General features: G+C 41.9%; 1 protein-coding gene across 1 annotated transcript; it reads left to right on the forward strand.

Moving 5' to 3' along the window:
• The first annotated feature begins 19744 nt into the window (after positions 1–19744).
• RGS2 (regulator of G protein signaling 2) lies at positions 19745–23019 on the forward strand. The gene is made up of 5 exons (XM_019745327.3): positions 19745–19901; positions 20898–20999; positions 21108–21169; positions 21724–21890; positions 22169–23019. Exons 1-5 carry the CDS (start codon positions 19801–19803, stop codon positions 22361–22363), a joined length of 627 nt encoding a protein of 208 aa, XP_019600886.1. The 5' UTR covers positions 19745–19800; the 3' UTR covers positions 22364–23019.
• Positions 23020–23269: the final 250 nt, after the last annotated feature.

Below are 23269 nucleotides of genomic sequence, written 5' to 3' on the forward strand. Positions count from 1 at the left end.
GAGGCCACAGACAGGCCACGAACTGCCTCTCACCCTCCTTGATCTGTGTCTTTAAACACATGACAGTCTCCTCAGAGAGCGGGCAGCCTCCCGCGCCCCACAATCTCCTTTCCTATTTTTCCTTCAGTCACATACTTGAGATGGTGCTTGAGAAGGCCTCTTTTGTGTATCTTTGTACTTCAGTCCGTTATACTAACACATTTTTGCTCATCGTGCTTTAAATTGCACTTGGTTAGTATAACATCTAAAGGTAATGATGAACATGGAGGAAAGTTTTGGTAAATTGATAGTCTAACAGAGATCCCGTTTCTATAAAATATAACAAAATAAAGAGCATTCTGAAAGGAAAATGCAGTAGTCCACCCTATTCACAGGGAATGCGGTCCAAGACCCCCAGTGGATGCCTGAAACCGCAGATAGTACCAAACCCTACACATACTATGCTTTCCCTATGTATGCTTACCTACGATAAAGCTTAATTTATAAATTAAGGCAATTCCACATGGAGAAGATTTGCGCTTGCCATAGATCCTAGCAACCTCAGAGGATGAACTGCTTCTTTCAATATTAAGTCGAGACCTTTCATCTCTTCATTTAAAGGAAGCACTTTACGGCTTCTCTCCGGCATCTCCGAATTACCAGTATCACTGCTCTCGCACTTTGGGGCCATTCGGAAGTAAAATAAGGGTGACTTGAAAACAAGCACTGCCCTCCCGCAACAGTGGATCTGATGACCACGATGGCTACTGAGCAACGAGTAACAGTCGGGAAGCGTCTACAGGTGGAGACGCTGAACAAAAGGGATGGTTCACGTCCCAGGCAGATGGAAGCAAGACACCGCGAGATGCCATCACACTCCTCAGTACACACACAGTTTAAAGCTTAGGAATTGCAATTTAGAACTTAGGAATTGTTTATTTCTAGAATTTTCCATTTAACATTTCCAGACCATGGTTGACCGCGGGTAAGTGAAACTGCAGAAAGCAGAACTGCAGATAAGGGGAGATTACTATAATTTGGAAAATGGAATACATAGAACAAGGAGTCTAAATTACTATCATGGGGTGACAGATAAAATTTAGGATGTGATGATAATCACCCCAACATCACATCCCTTCGAACGTGGGACTCAAAGTCTAGTGGGGAAAGATCAGTTCAAATTTGCACAGAACTTAAGATCCCCAACTGCTTTTGTTTATCTATTTTTTTTTTTTTTTTTTATGGTCAGCATTATTATTATCTCATCACTGAAGTACTCCTGATGAAGCATTTAGATGTTTGAACTGGTGACTTGGATGCCACAGAAGGGCCTGGGCTGTCATGGGAAAAGGCTGGCTGCAGGCAGCCTATATATCTGACAGCCACTAGCACATGTGGACATGCCTTGGGATTAATGACTGTGGCTGTAGCAACAGAATAAAATGCTATAACACTGGGAGGTCAGACCGACAGGGTCTGGGACTAACGTAGCTGAGACCAGCCCTGGGCACAGAGACTGTGCTTTTCCCTACACTCTGAGAAGCTACTGTCCGATCAGCAGACACATCACTGATGCAGCAAGGATATCATCTGATCTCCTGTTTTCACAGCAACACCATATGGCAGTGACCACACATTTTCCAAGAAGACAAACTCAAGACCAGATGCAACAAGAATATCATTTCTGTACTGAACCGGATATCACTGAAAACCCAGTCCAAACATGCTTCCACCACAGCAGCTTAAATCTCCAATTTCAGAAAGAAAAGGAAATAATTCCCTTAGAAGCATAAAACAAAAAAACTCCTAAAAAAGAAAGTAGCTATTGTTCAAAATAATTTCTTCTTATAAAAGGAGCTATTATTTATACTCATAGCAAAAGGATAAAATTTTCTGAATTAAAAGCCAAATGGAAGCATAATTGTTACCTACAGATATTTTTTGTACCTGTTCTTATGACCATAGGTTAAGTTGTAAACAATGTGCAAATATTAAAATGTAAATCAACTTTCTTAAGCAGACAATAATGCTAAGAGAAAAGAGTAGTAATTTCCCCAGGATGTTTTCTCTCTAGGTGGAAGGACAGACAGGACAAATTCTAAGGCACTAATTTAAAAATGTACGCATCAGGCATGAAATGTATTCACTTTCGTATCTCGTGCGTTAGTTTTTTCCATCCCTTACTCCGAGACAGGAGTACTACCAACCTTCCACTGTAGTTATAAGATCTATACACTATTACCAGGACAAGTAAAGCTATAGGATTTTTTGTCAGAGTTTTCCACTTTGAGGTGATCTAAATGCTCAGTTATTAATATGTGCCAGCTGTTTGTAGTAGAAGGGACATGGGACAGTACTTGGCTTGGCCTGGGTCTCAATGTTTAGATTCACCAATGTAACTTGCCAACGCCAAATACTTCCAAGTGTGTCACGTGCCCCCTCCTCTACACCCACTTTCTCGCTTGAGACCCCTGACATGGACACCAATTCACACAAACTGTGCCAAAAGGGTCACCTTTTACTTCCCCTTACAGGAATGTTGAAGTAACACATGTATCGCTTTGAGGAGGAGGCAGATGCCTACCCAAGGTCATGGAGGGGATTTACGGCCACAGAGGCTCCCCATGAGAAAGAAGGGGGATCACCAACAGGACATACGGAGGAGGCTCCAGCCCAGCATGGCTCTGCATGACGATCATTATCTGATATGGAAAAAACATGCCCAGGAAGCCCGATGGACACAACCCTTAACCAAGTGATCAAGGTTAAAATCACCAGAAATAAGCCATGCTACTATCATGTGCCCCCTGGTCTACTGCCATTAGAAGAACCCCTCACCTTGTAGTATTCTTTGCAAAACTCCAGAATTCCAGTGTAGTCCTAGGAAAACATCGGACGAACCCAAAAATGAGGGACATTTTACAAAATGCCAAACCAGAACTCTTTAAAAAGCTCAAGGTCATAAATGGCAAGGAGAGACTAAGTAACTGTCACAGGCTGGACATTGTTGACATGAAAGATATAAGTGGGAAAAACGGCTGAAATCCAAATAAAGTCCGTAGTTTAGTTACTACCACTGTACGACTGTTAATTATTTCTTGGTTTTGACAAATGCACTGTGATTATATAAGATGAGGGGTGTACAGGAACTCTGTTCTGTCTTTGCAAACTTTTTGTAAATCTGAAATGTTTCCAAAATACAAAGGTTACTTTAAAAATGCTAGTATTCTGAAATGTTACCAAATGCCAACTACAGTGACCAAGAAACAGGAAGTATTAATCTCCTGAGATTCCCACAAGAAGATGCTGCAAATTTGGTACCTAAGACAAAATTATTCTCTCCTTCCTTATTATAGATAACTGGATGTACCTCAATACCACCAGTATTCCAGCAATATAGCCTTAAATTTTAATAACTGGGCTAAAATTAAGCATATCCCAGACAGAATAAAATAATTAAAAATTCCCAAATTTATTAAAACCTCAACTGACTCCCTAGTTTCTTAACATTTTCATGTCTTTTATATAAAGAAAGCAAAGGTCTACTTAGATTTGTGAGTGCTAGGACAGTCAGGCCAGCCTGCCTAATACATATGGCTACCCAAGGGTAAGAGAACTATAAGGTGTTTGCATCTTTCTTTCAATCTTCCTCTACATTTCCTTTTTTTTCTTAACGTGAGCACACCATTTTCAATTAGGAAAATAAGGGAAATAATTCCTATGTGGAAAATAAAGAAGGAGTTATTTAATCTTTCAGTCTCAATAATCGTCTTACTTCTGGTGACTTTGAAAAAGTTACCTCTTTCTACCAAACAAAAAGTGTTTTTCCTCTTTAGGATAAAGCTACCTGAAAATGCTAGTAAGTATTCTGCCATGTTTTAGACACAGGTCACAAATATAGTCTCCAAGTGCAGATGTACGTGCCATTTAAAAAATAGTGATTCCCTAGTTGCGTGGCCACCAGAAGTCAAAAGGATACAAAGATTCCAGGAGATGTGAGAACTCAGAAAAATTAAAGGTCACAGTGTTTCTATGTCCGCACCACAGTTTTGTTTTTTTAAATCATCTATGAAAACAAAAGCAAAACCAACAAAATAAAACTAAGCTCTTGATCCCACAAATATTTCATTATGTTATGCCTCTATCTCAGTCATAAGGATATAACAACTTGGCACAGATCTGCAATGCTCACCAAATAGCCAGGGGCTTCTTCACAATTCTAGTCCCACTGGAGGGGCGCTATATTACCAAAAAGTTGTGAGCAGAAGTAACGTGTGTCACCTCCAGGCGGAGGTGGAAGGAGAAAAGCTTGGCATACTACACAGATTTTCATCCTCTGCCTCAAGGAACGTGGAAAACTAGTGTTGAGGCGAGAGTCAATGTTGAATCATTGCTTAAAGTAACCTCCAAGCACACGGAAGGTTTTTCAGTGTTAACGCATTGAGATTTCCAGGTCCGTTTGTTACTGAAGCATAGCCTAGCCTCTCTGACTAATACTGACCTCCAAACTCTCTCCTGTCTTTGAATTCCAAAGCATTTCAATATATTTGCTACAAACGTACTTACCTCTGTGTGAGCTTGGGCACTGTTATTTAAGAAAGCCTTTGCTGAGTTAGACAAGGGTACTCTTGAGACCTCTCACTTACTACGTTATAGAAAGTACGGAATAAAAGATTCGGGTCTGTAAAAATAACTGCACATCGCTGACAAGTATTTAACTCCATGAACATAAAAGAGACACTGACTGTGTGTATCTATAGGAAACAAACAAACAAAAAACAGAAACAAAAGAGCTGATTCACTGTATCTACTTTTTCTCTATCAACCAGATTAAAGAGCCATAAATGTCACAAGTTTATATTTGTGTTTATGTGAGGGTAATACATACAAGAAGTACCAGAAATGAGTTTCTTCACACTTAAAACAATACATACATATACGCTGTAAGGTAAAGGTACTTTAGATGTGTGTGTGAAAAGCAACAGCACTTAGTGCCAAGAAGATTCCTGGACAAGGGAGAATCTATCTAGTATGGTCAGGAGAAGGAAGATCGTGTTAGCATAACCCCAGCTGATCTATAAATGCAATCATGTACGTTAATTACTAATAGTCTCATGTAGCCGAAAGAGTCAGTATGTTCGGAATCCAAGTCATGCAGCTCTGCACTGCCTCAGTGACAGTCTCCCAGGGCAACCAGAAACATTATGTGCTTGCCCGGGTCTTGATGTCTTCCTAAAGGAATATAAGCCCTCCTGGAAACAGCTCGAAGCGCCAGGGAAAGTCTGTGCCAATGAACATATATTCAGATGTACATAAGACGACACTTTCCAGCTCAGCACCTTTTCACAACGTAAATTCCTAAGGATTCGAATGGCATACTTTTTTCAGCACAAGGGTTGTGCTTAGCTATTTGGGGTCAGAATGGAGTGGGGAGTGAGATAGCAGAAGGCAAAAGAAGGCATAGTCAAGTCACCAGGGGAGAATTCTGCACAGCAGCTCACATCCCCACCCACTCACCTCAGGAGGGAGTTTGCTGGGCTCTCAGCAGCTTCCGACCTGGGGGGCCTGGGGTGGAAGAGTACAGGTTGCAGGGGTCTCCGGGGTCCTGCTCCACCCCCACACCTAGCCTACTTAGAACTCCTGAAATGAAGAAAAAATGTTTCTGTTCTGGATGATTTTTGAAAGGTAGACTCCTGGGAGAACAAATACAAACAAAACGTTCAGCAGGACAGTGTCACTGTTCCTGATGGAGACCGAACCAAATGTTTCCTGGGCATCCTGCTTCACGCATTGGTCCTCTCTGAGCAGAACAGTTTGTTCTGGCTTTCTCACCTGACTCTCACATTCTAGGTTCACAGACTGTCTCACGATACAGAAGAGCACAGCAGGGCTTGTGCTGAATATCTCTTGTCGATGGCTCCATCCAGAGTGATGCGAAGGTAGAGTTTAATCCTACTGTTTCAATGGAATGCTCTTTATCATCCCAAATGGCAGCACAACATTTTACATTTTCCTTGAAATGAAGGAATACATGCCTATGGTACGTTGGATAGTTGGCAGGATGCTGCAGTGCCTCACTACACGGACCCCTCCATGGGGACGCTTATGTGTTCACGTGACATGGCAGCTGGCATTAAATGAGGGACCTGAGAGAAAGCAAGGAGGAAATGACAGTGTCTTTCATGAGACACAGTGTCTAGTCTGCCACATTCTACTCCTTCGAAGTAAATCACTAAGTCCTGATAACACTCAAGAAAAGTCTCCACCTTTTGCAAGGAGGGTTGTCAGGAATTTATAGGCGTATTTTAACACCATCACGAAAGGTTTCAGGATCACCACCTCTGCAACAGCCGCTCAGAGTGATGCGTTCAGCACACTGCCCCAATTTGGGGGAGAAAGAAACTTGGGACAACATTATGTGATAAAGTAAGTGGTGTGAGGGATTTATGGACATGAGAAAGGAAAAAATGGGCTGCCAGTTTGTGAAATAGAGACATAGGGTTATATTCAGTTTATATTATAGTAAGTAGTGTGAGCATTTTTTGAACTGTTTTCTGGGTCATTTCACTTATACGGCCTTCACAACACATCATAAATCTGAACAAATTCATTGCTTAGACGAGACAACCGACAAAGCTCTTGATGCCAAGCACACGTGGGGACATGCTGGCCAACATCTGACTACCTAAGGGCTTCCCAGACTGGAAGCTTCCAAGAAGGTATAGACCCTGGTTTACACACTCTCAGAGTTTACATTGTTCTTGGATTGTAACTTGACTACATATAAATTGGGACGGCGTCAAAAGTCAGAATGAGACTAAGCCCCAAAACGAATAATTCAACTGCCGGAGTTCAATGAAAGGGCAATATTTTGAGCTGGGTAATACCTTTTTACGTAAAAATTCATGAGCTCGTGATTACAATAGGCTACACAAATCTCAATCAGCAAAAAAGAACCCTACCATCATCCCGAAAAAGAATGCTGTAAGTACTCAGAACAAGTTTATTGTTTTAATTGATTTTCTTCTAATTTACTGTTAGAAGTTCAATTAAAGTAACTACTGAGAAAGAATAGGAACCTAGAAAAAATAAGATGGCCACGCATTTGGGGCCCACAATGTTACACGTACCTCAATAAATTGCTCTGGTACTCAAACACATAGGACCAGAAACTATCCCACCAACGTCCCAAAGTGATAAAATTCAGGGATGCTAATTTTCAGATGACCTTGGTAAGCATGGGCTCAGAACAAGGGACAAACCAGTTAATTTTATGATTTAAATGTTTGATGACATTCGATCCAGTGGCCGTATGGGTCCATCTCCTTAATAAGGAAAGAGTCACCAAATAGCCCCATCACTCATGTTGAACAGCTAGAACCTGGTCTGGTTCATAGTAGGCAGTCAATGAATATTTGTTGAATGAATGAATGAGTGAATGAATGAATGAAAGTTCCCATGAACGGTGCTTAGGTAATTATTGCCAAATACTGTTTTTTTATTTTTCTATAATTTTTCCTGAAATATTGTAAATTATATTATGCTAATCAACATATTTTTTTAAATGATATATGCATACCTTCAATCTTTTATAGGCAAGATTCACTAGCTAGAAAGCCTTTTAAAATAGGGCTTCTCAACCTCAGAGCTGTGACATTGTGAACCAGACAATTCTTTGTTGGGAGGGGCTGTCCCGTGCATGGGAGCATGTTAGCAGCATCACTGGCCCCACCCACTAATGCCAGTAGTGTGTGTGCATGCACACACCTGCACACATGCACACACAGATGCACGTACATACCTGCCTACGTTTCCTGTTAATCTCTACCTTTGCAATGCATGATGATGTTTTGTTCCATGGTTTTGCCATAGTTCACTGCAATAAGACTAGAGAAGAGGATTGTTTTGGGATGGGGTGTGGGAGGATGGAAGGAGGGATTAGTGGAGGAAGATGAGCTGAGAGCAGTTCTGCCAATCAAGAATGCTCTCAGGCATTGGCCCCTGGGGACAAACACAACCTCAGCTGAGAACCAGTTCTGGAAAGGAATACCTCTGCTCTTCTCTATTAAGTACTAATTGCGGGATTTAACAAAGACCACGTCCCTGTGAGCCCTTCCTGCCTTCACTGCTGGAGGTCCTAAGCTGCCCCCAAACCCCCAGGTATTGCTACTGTCATCACACCATTGGTTATGCTTAAAGCTGAGGCTACGCTCTAAGACGTGCAGCGGTGTGCCGTCATCACAGAGGCACATACACACACCTAGATGGCATAGCCCACTACATGCCTACGCTACATAGTACAGCCTCGTACACCTGGGCTATAAGCCTGGACAGCACATTAGTGCACAAAACATGAGACTAAATCAAGCATGAGAGAAAATGATGCAATCTGGAGACGCGATCAACAGGAAATGTCTGGGGCTGCTGCCGGTGTAACAGGACCACTGTTTTACGATAAACGTTTTTTTTATAAGTAGAAAGACTACACTGAAAAATAAGCATAAAACGTATAGTAGAGGAAATACAAAAACTACATGGTTGTTTCTTACCATTATCAAATAGCATAGACAGCACCTAATTCTGTATGCTATACTTTTATAAGACTGGTAGGGTGCTTCAGCTACATGAACTTAAATAAATCAATATAACCAAAACCTCATAAATATAACATTTTGGTAGTGTCACGCAGGGTCTCAGCTCCCGCTCCCCGCATAAGAACGCAGGATATGGCGAGGCTAAAAAGGCACACCCACAGAACCATAGATAGGGGGGTCATACCACTATATTCTCGCTGGCGGCTGGGTTAGAGATACAAAAGCAGATATATGCCAGTACCCCAACAAGGGGTCTTCCTGCCCCCCAGTCTCGCTGGCAGCCGGGCGAGACACAGGAAGTAGGATCCACACGACCTGCAATCCGCTGTCTGCTTTTCTGCCTGACAACTAACCAACCAGAGCAGCCACGGCAGTTATATCCGTAGCTAATTGGCTAACTGGTTACAGCTGATGGCCAACCAGTCACAGCTGATGGCCATCTACTACCCGAGCCAGCACCTTTCCACGTGAGGCCGAGAGCCTGGACACTGCTGTCTGGGACTCTGTCTCCACAGGTAGCTACGTATGAGATGTTGGTACATGAGCTATGTTTAGTTCTATTCAGTGAGATGGAATTTTTACTATATGTGTTTTTCTTGACAAAATAGGGAATTCGACCCCAGGAAAATTCTCAGGGACTGACAATGTGTTGACCAGGTCTCAGTAAGTCACAGATAGTTTTGTGTTTTACAGTCAGGCATGGTATTTCGACAGCTTTTTAATATGCCTTAGAATTAGGGAGCACTGCCTTCAGAGACATTTTCTTCTCCATCCTGAAATATTTTAATTTATCCTCAAATGACCAGTCAGGAAAAATCAGAAAAGTCTGATATGCCAAGAGTCACAAAAATGCCATTGCGATAAGCACTCAGAACAAGGACATGTGCCTAAAAAAAGCTTTGATTTATTTCAGGAGAGTTCTGAGAGGTTCACAAGCTAAATTCTTCAGCCCATAAATTTGGTTTAAATATAAAATGGATAATAGGATAACATCAGCCCCAACTTCAGGCCTTTTCCACTTCACATATTTGCCATCCACAAAATTACAGGTTACTTACAAGAACAACTGGTCACCCACCTTTCTGCAGAAACTACTCTTTACTACTTCCCGAAGTATAAGGAATAATACAGGGCAACTCACAAAACTTTTGGACCACTGCTCCTTCCCTAGCACACCCAAAAAACTATGGCTGCAAGTAAAACACATCATCGCTTTCGAGCTAAGAAGCAATTGGTGCAAGATCAGCTGTCATTCACCCCAAGACAAAGTCTCCTCTGCCTGGTGTTGTCTTGTTTGTTTATAACTTACTTTTTTAAGTAAATGCTTAGGTTCAAGCATGGTTTTTCCCAAAAGGTATAAAAACTGTACTGATTTATGTGATTTATCATAGTTAACAAACCAATTTTAAAGAAAAAAAAAATACAACAAAATATATTGCTGAAAAAGAGGACAAAACCAGGTAAGATTTTAAAAGTTGCCCAGGGTAAAAGGGGTCATTAGTCTGGGGAATTCCACTGTTGTTAATTATTTTGGTAATTGTCTGATTGTGGACCCATGACTAGTCTATTCACTTTGCCAGTCACACAAAATCTGCAATGATTTTCTATCATTTCTTCACTTATAAACTAGAGGTGTACTGATAGACTTCATACAGAAAATGTAAGAATGAATTTAAAACACTATTGTGAAAACATGTGTATGCAAAAAAATTGAAAATTAACTTTCTTAAACGGCGTATGAAGCACGTGGTTGGTATGCACTGTAAGAGATCTTTCTTCCTTCTTTTCTTTCTTCCTTCCTTAGTCTCCCTTTATATTTTGGGGAGTGGGGAAATCACTGAACCAGAAATCCAGAAAATTATTCTCGTCCTGGACTGTCCCTTCCAACCTACGTGACATCAGTCTTATCTCAGCAATCTCACTTTTAAAACAGACTAATACTATTTCCCCTTTTCTCCTTCCTGTAGTTTTGTGACCATGAAAAAATAATGTATGTGAAAAGCACTTTCAAATTGTAACTTTCTATATAACAGTAAGATACAAGACTTTAAAGTGAAAGCTAAAGAGACTCTTTGGGCCTATGAATAATTTGTCACAACCTCCATCATTTATAAATCTTCGATGACCCTCAGTATGCAAGCACTCTAAGTCACTAGTCATGTTTCTCTAACCCCAGGAGCATATATCAGTCCAAAATCACTGGCATTGTGTCCCAGGAGCATGATTCTTATTCCATTAAAGAAAGCCTGGGGGACTCAAACAGGATAAAAATCAGGCCTATGTTTGTGCTTACACATGGTTATATAAAAGCACACATACCAAAGATTTCCAAAATGTATTTCAGAAGAGGATAGCAAAACCAGTTCTCAAGCAGCCAAGTTAAGAACTTGCCGACGTTCTCCTTCATCAGTGTCTGTCCTACTGGCATTGACTTCCTGAAATTCTGCACCTTCTGCAAATTTTGCTATTAGACTTTGCATCGCACTGAGTGATTACTGATTCCCGAGACTACTATTAAGTGGAGAGGAGGTTCTGAAATGTACTGGTTTTCAGTGCATTCGTGGATAGTTTCCTGTTTTAATGGCTTTGGCATCTCTGTGCACTCAAGGTGAAGACTAGGATGAGTCATCAGATGACAAGAATACCCTATTCCTCCCTCAAAAGACTGTCGTGAGGATAAAAATGAAATTCTACTTGGCCCACAGTGAGCCTCAGTTAATGTTGCTCATGTTGTATTTTTAAAGATACAAAGCAGTAAGCAGAGACAAGGATAGACGAAAAAAGTAACCGGTGATTGGACAGGAAGAAATCCATGGAGGGAAGAGAAGGAAGACCCTGCTGAGTCACACGCGTGACGGCCGCATGGACTCAGCCTGAGGCTCCCAGAACTGCGGCAGATGCTGCCTACTGCAGCCTTGCTCAGTTTCCTGGCTCTGCTTTCAGCCTGTACATCGTGACAATACACTGCGATCACCTGACGTAACCTGAGGCTGCCTCAACCCCAAAACAACCACAGACACCAATGGAATCGGTTTGTCACATTTCAGTCAACCAGACTCGCCTCTGAGGACATACTGACAAAAGAAATATCCCTTTCACGAAATGAAAGAGCCCTGTTCTTTTCTGGGTCTCTAAACTGTTCTCTTCCTTGAGTTTCAAGAGATCCCAAAAGATACTTTCTCCAATGTACGTGTCAAAAATAACAATAAAAATTCTTAGCAATACACTGCGTGTATAGCCCTCAATGCACAAAGGATTTTATTTCACATTCATAAGAGGAAAGTATAAAAAGAACAAACTCTAGGAAAGGAATCTAGGAATTTTCACTTTTTAATAAGATCCTTGGATGACTAGCCAATCCCCTTATTTCACATTTTTTTCACGTACTAAAGGAGAATCAAATTCCAGTTTAACCTTCCTAGCAATATCTACATGGCATCTGAAGTTGCGACTGTTTGAAAACGCTTCCGTCACACACAGATAAACAGTCCTTTAGTTGAATCCAGAAATTACTAAAACCACCAATGGGCTTTTCATTAGTTAACTAATTTATTATTTGACTCAACAATTATATATTGAGCACGCAATTACCATGTGCCAAGCAATGTCTTACAGGCTGATTTCACTAGTTCAGCTTTCCGAATCAACATTTTAGAGACCATAATTACACAGCCAGAGTATCCACGAGGAGCCTGTCAGTGACACCCCAGACTAACCTAGAAGCATGCATTCATTCTATAGTGGAGATTACAGACTTGCAATCCAAAGCCTGCCAGACTGGCTTGCTAGCGATTTGGGGAACTTCCTTTATGTCTGCAGGCATCTATTAAAGGGGAACAACTGAGGTGCAAGGATAAGAGGTAATGAATGGTAATATGTGCAAAGTGCCTGGTCTGTGTTTGGCACACGTAATAGGTGCTCAACAAACAAAACCTATTGCTGTTATTACTAAAGGGGGCAGGGCCAGATTTTTCCTAAGGAAGTGTCTTGGAAACCCCAATAGCATGTATTGTTAATATTCCCATTTTTCAAATGGAAACAAAAAATAAGCTCAGAGATGTTCAATCCTTCATTCATGTAATAAATTTGTTTAGCACTTACTATGTGCCAGACCAGGGCTAATCCCTGCACATATAAGGATGAGGAGGACAGGGTCTCTGGACTCAGGTACCCACTGTCCCCCAGAGGAAACGCATGGCAACGCTAAATGCCCCCAAAAGAGGGAAGCATGGGGCTGTGGTAGCACCTGAGTGGGCTCACTCAGGACCTTTCATTTTTTTGTCACATTCTTCAGAAGGCAGGGGAGGCTCCTGAAGGGGATGTCATAGCTGAGCTACAAAGGAAGGTACCTGGCCAAAGCAGTTAACCATGAGCAGCCTGGTCCTGAATGAAACCCAATCTGTCTCCAGGCCCAACGAACTTCCCTCTACGTCCCAGCTTCTTTGATGAGATTCCACTAACAAGTGGTTCCGTGGCACATGCTTTATGGAAAAGCCTGTCCTAGGTGCCAACCAAGGTGAGTAACTGTCATGCTTAGCTCATGAAAGCAAGGGGAAACCAGACAGACAGACAGATTATCAACCCAGAATGTACGTGACAAAAACATTTAATATTCAACATCAAGTACTAAACCGCTTTCACCGGGTTCTCAGACTTTCGGTGCGGGGCTAGTTTTTCCTCACATTCCACGTGGCCGCAGGTCAGCGGCACCCATCTGCCGAATTTGCCGAATTCCACCACACGGCAAAGCTTGGTCGGTCTTATTCACCACTTTATCTGTGAATTAGAATTAAATTTCTTTCATTTCTGCCTAATGCAAATTAAAAGGAGCGTCTTTTATCACTTGTAGGTGCCAAGAAGTCTGTTCTGTACTGTGCTTAGTTCCTGCTTCCTTCAAACTGCTGACTGGCGGAAACTACTGGAAATATTTATTTTAAGATGCCCACGTCCTTATAATTGAATTTTTTTCTTTAGTTTTCTTGTGAGTGCTGTCTTTCTCAGATTTGGGGATCAGAATTACGCTCATTTCAACAACCAGGCCCAGATTGCCGTGGGAGTTACTGTGGGAGAGAGTGTTATTTACAGTTCGAGTCAGACATTTAATCATTAAAGACCTGTTTTATGCAAGTAAAGACAGAACCAGACACTGAAGTTTCTGCCCTTCTGAAGGAAAGATATGAAATTATTGATAAATTTAACGTCATTCCAAAATAATTTGAAGGACTTGAATGAACTTTAACGAAAGCCATACTCAAAAAAAAACTATCAGGGAAAACAAAACTACCAGAAAAAAAATGGAGGCCATTAATAAGGAGCTGGAAATCTTGAGTTCTTTGCTAGGATTTAAAATACAGACTTTTAGAAAAGGACTCAGCAACGAGGAATCTAAACGTTTAGCGCACGATGACATTACAATAGTCAGTCTTCAGAAGATGCGAAACACATCCAATTTCAAGTAGCTACACGCAAAACATCCTTCAAAGTAAAAGTGAAAAGTGAACAACAACTTTCAACCGCATGAAAAAGATGCTTCAGAGAAGACGGCCCACCTTTGGAGACAACTGCTTTCACAAGAAGCTAAAGAATGGATAGGAAGAGTGATTAAACTTATTAATCAGAAAAAAAAAAAAAGTTTAAATAAAATGAGATTCTACTGCATCCGAAACAAATTCTAAATGGTTAAGAACGTCAGATCATTGCTAAAGATGAGAGCTCAGCCTGCTGTCCATGAAAAAGGCAACATGCATGGTGGGCCCTTGAACTTGCATAGTACAAATGCACCAGAAAATGGAGAATTCTAAGAAGATAAATACAGAGGAGTTTTGAAGAAACTCACTGATGTTTCTAGGCTAAATACGGCTGATCTAGGCGGGGCCTGTCCAGGTGACTCTGCTGGCCTTAGCTGGGTTTATTTTAAAACTCTTGGAGAATATGAAACCAAATGCATACACTAACCAAAGGGGGGGGGGGGGGGAATCATTCACTAAAAGACTGTAAGTATCCAAATGAGAAAGTGTCAATCAGAAAATCAGAAAAGGGGGAAATGCAGTTAGAAAGGGAACAGGCACAAACACCAGAGGCAACCTTATATTTTTCCTACACTGCACTTTTGAGGGGAAAAACAATGCATTTCCCCAAATATCTGATGTAGAGAGAATTCACCCTGTAAACATACCACAGAACACTTCCAAAATAGATGAAACGATTAGCATGAAAAGAGCTGGGCATTTCCAAAACATTTTTAAGGAAGAGCTTACACATTTCACAAAGTAATCTTACATCCCTCACGTCCCCAGGGGGGCATTTGGAAGAGTCCAAGGGGACCACCAGGGAACCTGACAGATGAACAGACAAGAAAGTAGGGGTACCAGGCAGTGATGGCACAGGACCCAGGTCCAATGGCTGGTGTACAGCAGCGGGAATCCTCCCAGGTAAGGACCATCAGTCTGCCCTCCTTCTTAACACGCTGCGTCCTCCACGGAAGGAGACAGAGCTTCACCTTGTGCTCCCTGTACTGACTAGTAGGCACCAAGGGACTTCTGTGGATTCAGCCCTCCCACCTGCATAGGAGACAGAGCACCAAACCACGGGTGCTAGGAAAGCAGCAATGAAATGGGGAAAAGCGTCCCGAGAAGGAAAAGCTTTGCTGACAGCCAGCCATGTGCACTGAGGATGTATGTACACTACTGTCATCAACCAAGCCGTTTGGGGTGCTCCTCAGGCCGCTCCCTTCTAACTTCCTTGCAAAGGAAGGCTCCTATAATGACCTGTACCTTACAGATAGGAAGCCGAGGTACAAGAAGACTAAGCAAGTTGCCTGCGGTCATGGCAAAGCGAGTGCAAAGAACTGGGAACTAAAAGTTAAACTCCCAATTCTGGACAAGGCCTCCAAACCCCTGCTCCCCTAAGGACAAGTTGTGCAAAGAAATGCAAAACGACTGTCTTTGGAGGCTGAGAATGGTATGGGATCTCAAGCCAAGCCGTTAGCTGAGAACCTAAGACTTGACTACTTACAGTGTAACAATTATGTCAAGGCCTGCTGCTGTCTTCTTGAAAGCATTGTCCTTTCCCCAGTTTTGTTAAGATTTGGGAATTGGTATTTGTTTAAAAAAAAAAAAAAAAAAAATGTGTCTGGGAGAAAACATCCACAAGACTTTAGGTTCTTACCAAGCAGTCCATGGATCAAAGACCTTTGAAAATCAATGTCTAAAATGGATTAGTACTCTCTATATAGGAATGGTAGGTAAACTGGAAATACCAGTGCAAAGAGATTCCTTATTTACTAGAAGAAAAGCAGCCCTTCTTTAAACTTAAAAGAAAAAAAAAGGACAGACTCCCAGGGAGTGATATACATGTACAGACCTTTAGAAATCTTATATATCATGAAGCCAGTATCCCAAAATTCCCAAAAAGGGAGTCAACAGGACATTTGGCACCGTATTGATTTGACAAAATTCTGTGCACAGAACCTAAAATCCCAGGCAGAAGAAATTCCTTGCTTCTCTTCTGCATTTTATGTGCAATGTGCCTCCAGGTAACTTATTTTATAAGAAAGCATTTCTAATTACCTACTCACCCCTGAGATTCTGTGTAGTCTACTGTCGCAGGTGAGCAGCCACTGGCATATGCTGGCCACAGTCCACCCAGCGTAGATTGTACCCTTATGGTCCTGTAACTGTAGAAACCTATGACAGGAGTTTCAATATATGCTAGTATTTGTATTTGGGGAAAAACAAAAAATAAGTTGTGATGCGCCTGTTGTCAGTTTTGAAACGGAACCCAGATGCTTCAGTAAGGTCAGGACTCTGACCTTGAAGTGGCCCTGCCTGCATGTGAAGTGTGACCTACTCCACACTATGGACGAATTTAAGGCAGAACTACAGATGTGCTCTCCCAGGAATAAACGACACAAGCACTGAGAAAATTATTAACTCCTCTATTCTACGTGTCAGGTATTAGGTTGAAACTCTGATTCATTTCTGACAAAAGCACTCATCTCCTTTCTCTTAATCAGCTTCGGGGGATGCCAATTACATTCTAAGAAAGACAGTAATTATGATTTTTAAAGCTCAGATCCTAGCACAGATGAAGAGTGGCATACAGAATCGTGTGTACATTCATTCTGTTAAAAGTCTATTTCACCAACTAAAACTCAATAAGACGAAGAAGGCGAAGGAGAAAGAGAAACAGAGAAACAAGACAAGTGTCGTACTTCCTCAAACATGGTCAACAATTAGGGTATTTAGTGTCTTCATTTTTTCCGATTACTCATCAGCCCCTTTGCCATGTGGTATTTAATTTCCTGGTTTTTTGTTTGTTTGTTTGCTTTTCCTGTTTGAAAACTAACTACCAATTTAAGATTTCAGGAAGTAAGCAATAGGCTTACAGCGCTTACAAATTTAGGAACGACGATATCACTGACCATAACAAGCAAAGCACAGAGAAATACACAGAATGATCCTTTTGCAGGGTTTTTATGAAGCATATATCTTGTTTTCTAAATTTCTAAAGCATAAGTATGAAATAATTTTAGCTAATAATACTGATTTTTGATTAAGAAGAGCTAGCATGCAGAGGGAGGGGAAGAATCACAGCAGGGGAGACTTTAGCTTTTCATATGCTCCCTTTGGCATGACCAGAAACTTGTCTTTTTTTATTTGCCTCCTCCTGCAACTTATTTTTTTTTTTAATGCAAAAAGTTCAAGAACTACCCTGAGAACCTCCATCACTAACGTGTTCAGAGAGCCTCTCCAGTAGAGGGCATGACAGATTCAACATAGAGAGCATATGGTCAGTTTACCAAGCCGCTCTCAAGCTGTGGTTTTGCTATGTAATATTCACAACCTATTGCATTGTTTTTTTCTTCACCACAGAATGGAAAATATGTGTCATTTTAATATTGAGCAATCCCCTTTACCTAAAAGCCAGTTGCTACAAAAAAAAAAACAAAAAAACAAAGGGAAGTCATCAAACACTGTAGTTTTCACTTTAAATACAGGTCTGCTTGTCTTTAAAAAACACAGTAGCATGGGAATCTTTTCACCAAAATGTTTCTTAGTCTGTAGAGGACACTGGCTTAACTCTTAAAATTGCCCATAGACAAAGGAATGCTAAATTACATGCAGATGTATCAATCAACCTCATAATTTTCAGGAAAAAATTAATTTTCTGCCACATAACACAAGTTGTCAATCAGAAATGGTTTATGAAAAAAAACAAATCATTATCATTATATTAAACACTTACTGAAACATCTAGATACATTTAAACCAGTGGCTTCTATGAATACATATACTCATATACGTATATTTACATTTGTGAGTATATTGAGATGATTGAATTTTCTGACTTGGAGATTTCTGAAAAGTTTAAATGTCAAACAGTTTGCTTATTTTCCATATTGCTTATTATCCAGAGAGCATTTACTAAGTATCTGTGAGCTGGAAACTACAATTCTTTGTGACATTATCTTTCTCTTTTAATAATACTTATACATTTATAAACTAATTAACTCTTTGAGTTAATCTTTTAATGATTTTTTTACCTTGAGTAACTATGCTTCCACATACTTCTTTTTTCATACATACGCGAATAACAAGCTTTTGTATAGTATTTTAGAACTTGCAAAGGGTTTTCACAAAAGGGCCACATAATATATAATGAGGTTGGCAAGAAAGATACGTTACTCTTGATACAAATAAGAAACTGGGGCTCAAGGAGCTGTGATGGGATTGTCCCAATGGTTACTTAGCACGTACTATCTAAGCTGAGATTCTAATTAGCACCCCTGACACAAGCCCAGCTCTCTCTCCTGGGCATCGAGAGTTATACTGCTCGATGTTCCAAGTGAAAAATATATTGAGGTGTTTATTGTCAAGAAAAAGCAAGTGTATGCACATTGCACATATTTAATGAATATTGAATCATCAAAGTAAAACTAGATGTAGGAAATATTAAGCAGTGTTCTTCTAGAGATGAAGAGCATATGCTTGACAAAAACGAGACGTTTACATTTCTCAAACATGTTTTAAAGTATTTATTACTGAAATCTAAATGATTTTCCTTTTCATAAGGTAAATGGCTTTTATCTTCAGTAATAATTGCAGAACTTATCCTCCATTTCAAAAGGAGCTCCAACTATGGGCAGCTCACTATAAGAATCTGTTAAACTAATTCCAATTTTCTTTTTACAGTTCTAAGGCAAAGTAGGGAGAATATTTGCAGCCTCCTCAATACCTTGTGGTGAAGCTTACTGCCTACTTAGATGCTTGAGGGGGGTGCCCTTGAATATCCCCTTGTTCGATTCTAATAATGTTACCTGAAATCAAAGCATTTTGTAGGTGAGGTTATCTCTTTGGCCTTACCAATCAAATCACAAAGCTACATGACTTCTGAAGAAATAACAAATGAAACGTGTTCAAGCACACTGTCAGCGTCTCCTCTTCCCCTGCTTTCTCGCCCGTTCTTAAGTGTTCTAGCAAATTACAAGACAGCCAAGAATGAGTCCCAAGAAACCCCAGCATCTTTGCCCTCTTAAACGAGAGTGATTCTGGTGCATTACAGCTGCCGAGGTCGTGGTGTCTCCCTCTATCTCATCATCACATCGGTTATTTCTGTTCTGGAAAGGGAGGCAGCCAAGGACTCCTGAGGAGTCAGCATACAGTCACACGGACTGTCACGATCTGGGGTGATCAAAAACGCACCCCTAGCTAGTAGAGCACTGTCATCTAATCAAGTCACTTTCTCCGGTTCCTTTCCTAATGTGCATTCCCAACAGCGTTCCAAGATGCCTTTGGGGGCCAGCCCAAGGAAGCGTGGGAGGATGGGAGCGGGCCCACACCCCCGCCCGGCCTGCAGCCAGCTTCTCAGGCGCAGCCCTCCCATCGCGCCCGGCCGCCACGTCTCGGCCAAGGTCGCCGGCACTGCTCAAAGCCAAAGGTCTCTGTCAGCCTCACACCGCCCAGGCCGGCCGCCACATTCCGCCCCAATGCGCCCCAAGCCGGGGCTGCAGACGTCAGCAGCGCCCTGGCTTCCAGACCCTTCTGCGGGGACCGTGGCCGCTGCAGGGCCGCTGCAGACCCGCCCCCGGGCCCATCCGCAGCCGCCCAATAGGCGCCCTCTGGGGGCGGGCCCGGCATCGTGAGGCCACGCCCCACCCTCCGCCTCTTATAAATACCGGCTGCGCGCTCTAGCTGCAACGAGCGGCTGCACCCGAGGCTGGACGATAATGCAAAGTGCCATGTTCCTGGCTGTCCAGCACGACTGCGGATCTATGGACAAGAGCGGACCCAAAAGCGAGGAGAAGCGGGAAACAATGAAGCGGACCCTGTGAGTACGGCGTTCTTCTCTCTCCAGCCACCCTTGCAGACCTAGCTCTCTGGGTTTGCTGCAAACGCGGGGCATTGGCGCTCGTCTTTAACAATAGGAAGCTATGTAGCCTGCGCCTCTGCAGCGGGAAAAATGTAGAAAAGGTTCATTTGCTAAGTAAGGTTAAATCTGTGTGGTCTGTAGTTTCCGTGAGTGAAGGAATGTCGGGGAGAGTTTAGGAGCTGAAGACAATTCTTGATCTGGAGGCGGCGGTAGATGCGCTGAGAAAATCCCGGTTGGGTTTTTTGTCCCCCTGCATCTAAATTGACAGCAGAGAATCCCGGGCCGAAAGGCGTCCCCATCATTTGTACGCTGCATTTTCACTTCTGATCAGCTTACACAGACAGCTACAGGGTTGGAGGGATTTTTTTACTCGTTCTGATATTCCTTTTAAATCCACTTTTTACTTTTAATGTGAGGATTTAATTGATCATGCGCGTACATGAATGTTGTAGTCAGGAGGTGGTTGGGTCCATCACACACAGCCCTCCTGGTACACAGCTTCTGGCTGGTCCCAGAACCTGCGGCTCTAAAGGCTGAAGGGAAATGAGCAGGGACTGGCTCCAGGCAGCTCCACTGTCCGTGTCACCAAGTGTGAAATGCCTTGGGATTGTAATGAACGTGGCAGAAAAACTGCTGCCTTTTGCGGGCTCGAAATAGCGTCTGCCTTTTGAACTATATGCAAACTAAATTCATTACACTATGCTAGTCATTTCAGGTAATCCTCCCCTTAGTTATAAAACTAGTAGTTATGTGCTGATGAATGGGTGAAAACTAATTGTGTTCAATACATAAGTGTAGCAATTAAATGTTAAAGAGTGACTTGAAGAGTTCGTGTTTTGTGGTGTTTGGTTTTGTCTGTATTTACTGGGCGACTTTGGTAAAAATGCCATCAGCTGCTGTAGCAATTTCAAGTGTTGCCACTTAGTGAATTTTTTTTTTCCCTTTTCCTTTTAGATTAAAAGATTGGAAGACCCGTTTGAGCTATTTCTTGCAACATTCCTCCTCTCCTGGAAAGCCCAAAAACGGCAAGAAAAGCAAACAGCAAACCTTCATCAAGTAAGTTGAAAATCTTGTTCTTGCAAATTTGAGGAGCTAGTTATAGAGCGGAAAGGGGAACTCTGAACATCTACATGAGTAAGCTGATGTGCACCCCGTCTCTTGCAGGCCTTCTCCTGAGGAAGCCCAGCTGTGGTCAGAGGCATTCGACGAGCTGCTGGCCAGTAAATGTAAGTTACCTTCTTGAATTTAATCCCTTTCAAGCAGCACCGGAGTCTGGAAAGGGTATGTGCACATTGCAGAAGAGCAGCTTGCCTGATGCCATTAGACTTCACAGTCACCGTGACACTCGCCTTTATGCGCCAGTGTCTATCCATGGAAGTGCAGGCTTTGTTCAGGGAGGGGAAAGAAAACTTAACCTGAAAAAATTAGAGTGGTGGTTGCTCTTGGTTAAGATCGAGTCAACTTTTCCATTGCATACAAGGTTTTCAAGAGGCTTAGCTCCCAGAGAATTTAGGGCTCCCCTATGAATATTTCCACTGATGTCAAAGTATTTATATCTTTGTAGCAGTGTGCCAACTGAAGCATTTTGTCTACTGGCATCTTAGTCTTTAAAGAGCTGAAATCTGAGGATTACAGGTTTGAGTGATAGTGAGGAAATTACTATCTCTAAATAACAAAATACAGAGGCAAGGGAGTGGGAGTTATAGGAAAACATAAGGGATTATGTGGTCATTCAATTCACATTCTGAATGTTTTCTTCTCCTTCTCTCTCCCCCTTCAGATGGTCTTGCTGCATTCAGGGCTTTTTTAAAATCTGAATTCTGTGAAGAAAATATTGAATTCTGGCTTGCTTGCGAAGACTTCAAAAAAACCAAGTCACCCCAAAAGCTGTCCTCGAAGGCAAGGAAAATATATACTGACTTCATAGAAAAAGAAGCTCCAAAAGAGGTAAGAAAAATAAGTTCTGATTTTCAGCATGTTTTGAACATTGTTAGCGCCAAAGTGAAACGAAAGACTTGAAGTCAAACTAAAAGGGCTTGGGAGTTGGGGGAGCGTTTTTTCTCTTATCTTAGCTTTCAGTTAAGTTGATTAAGTTTCTTCAATGACTTGGCTGGTGAAGCTAACCATGCATTATAGTTTTAGTTTTTGTTGGCAAATATTAAATACACAGTCTTAAATCTCTAACTCTGAATATGGAATAAACCACTTTTTGTGTTTTATTGCAGATAAACATAGACTTTCAAACCAAAACTCTAATTGCCCAAAATATACAAGAGGCTACAAGTGGCTGCTTTACGACTGCCCAGAAAAGGGTATACAGCCTGATGGAGAACAACTCTTATCCCCGTTTCTTGGAGTCGGAATTCTACCAGGACTTGTGTAAAAAGCCACAGATTCCCACAGAGCCACATGCTACATGAGACGCACACAGAAACCCCAACGTGGAGGACATTTCGTTTTTTTCCTAAGGGAGAAAGGCTGACCTGCCCAAAAGACTGACCTTGAGTTCAGCCTGGGTGCTGGGGAAACATCGCTCAGAACTGTTGATTCGAAGTTGGGTAGTGAGCTGGGAAGCCCGTCGCCGTCCAGAAGCAGCATGTGTTGGGATGGCCTCCATGACTGTAGGCATGCAGAGAGAACATGGTCTGAGCGTGGTGTGTCTCCCACTGTAAAAGCAGGGATGTGAGACTGAAACAGACGATGTAATACTGTCGGTCCAAAAGCATTTTTACTATCAGTAGGTCTGGGATCATGTGGCCTTAGCTCGCTGGATGTCCATCTTTCCCCCAAATCAGCCTATGTTAGCACATAGTGGTTTTAGTGTTAGTGTGTTTAGTACTATGTGACATTCAAGTGTGTACTACATGCAAGCGAATGGGAGTTCTTATAACAACAGGTCATCAGGGCTGTCGTCCCATGTCATGCTAAAATGGACATGGTCTGTGTTTTCACTGTTAAATGGTGTGTAGAATATGCAGTGTCTTATGAGTGCCAAAAACTGTCCTGAAGGCAGCTAAACTTTGAAGGGGTCTTTGGATACTTTTAATAAATTTATTTTGATAAATGATGTCATTGACACTGTGGTCCAGATGTGGGTCTTTGTGTTTGTGTGGGCATTGGAAACTGGTGGGTGCAAGGGAAACCATCTCCTTTCTGGTAAAGAAGAGGTGGTGGTGATGGGCCTCTGAACGGAGAAATGACAGCTGTAAGGAAGACATGCTCCTATCTCTCTAATGCTTTTTTATAGGTCAAAGGAAGTATGAGCACATCCTTAGAACCACCCTGGGATCACACTTTCTAAGATAATGTCATAAAAAGAAAGCTGA

This window comes from Rhinolophus sinicus, chromosome 6 (genome assembly GCF_057876585.1).
Source record: "Rhinolophus sinicus isolate RSI-liver-muscle chromosome 6, RSI-T2T, whole genome shotgun sequence".
In the NCBI taxonomy this organism is placed as follows: domain Eukaryota; kingdom Metazoa; phylum Chordata; class Mammalia; order Chiroptera; family Rhinolophidae; genus Rhinolophus; species Rhinolophus sinicus.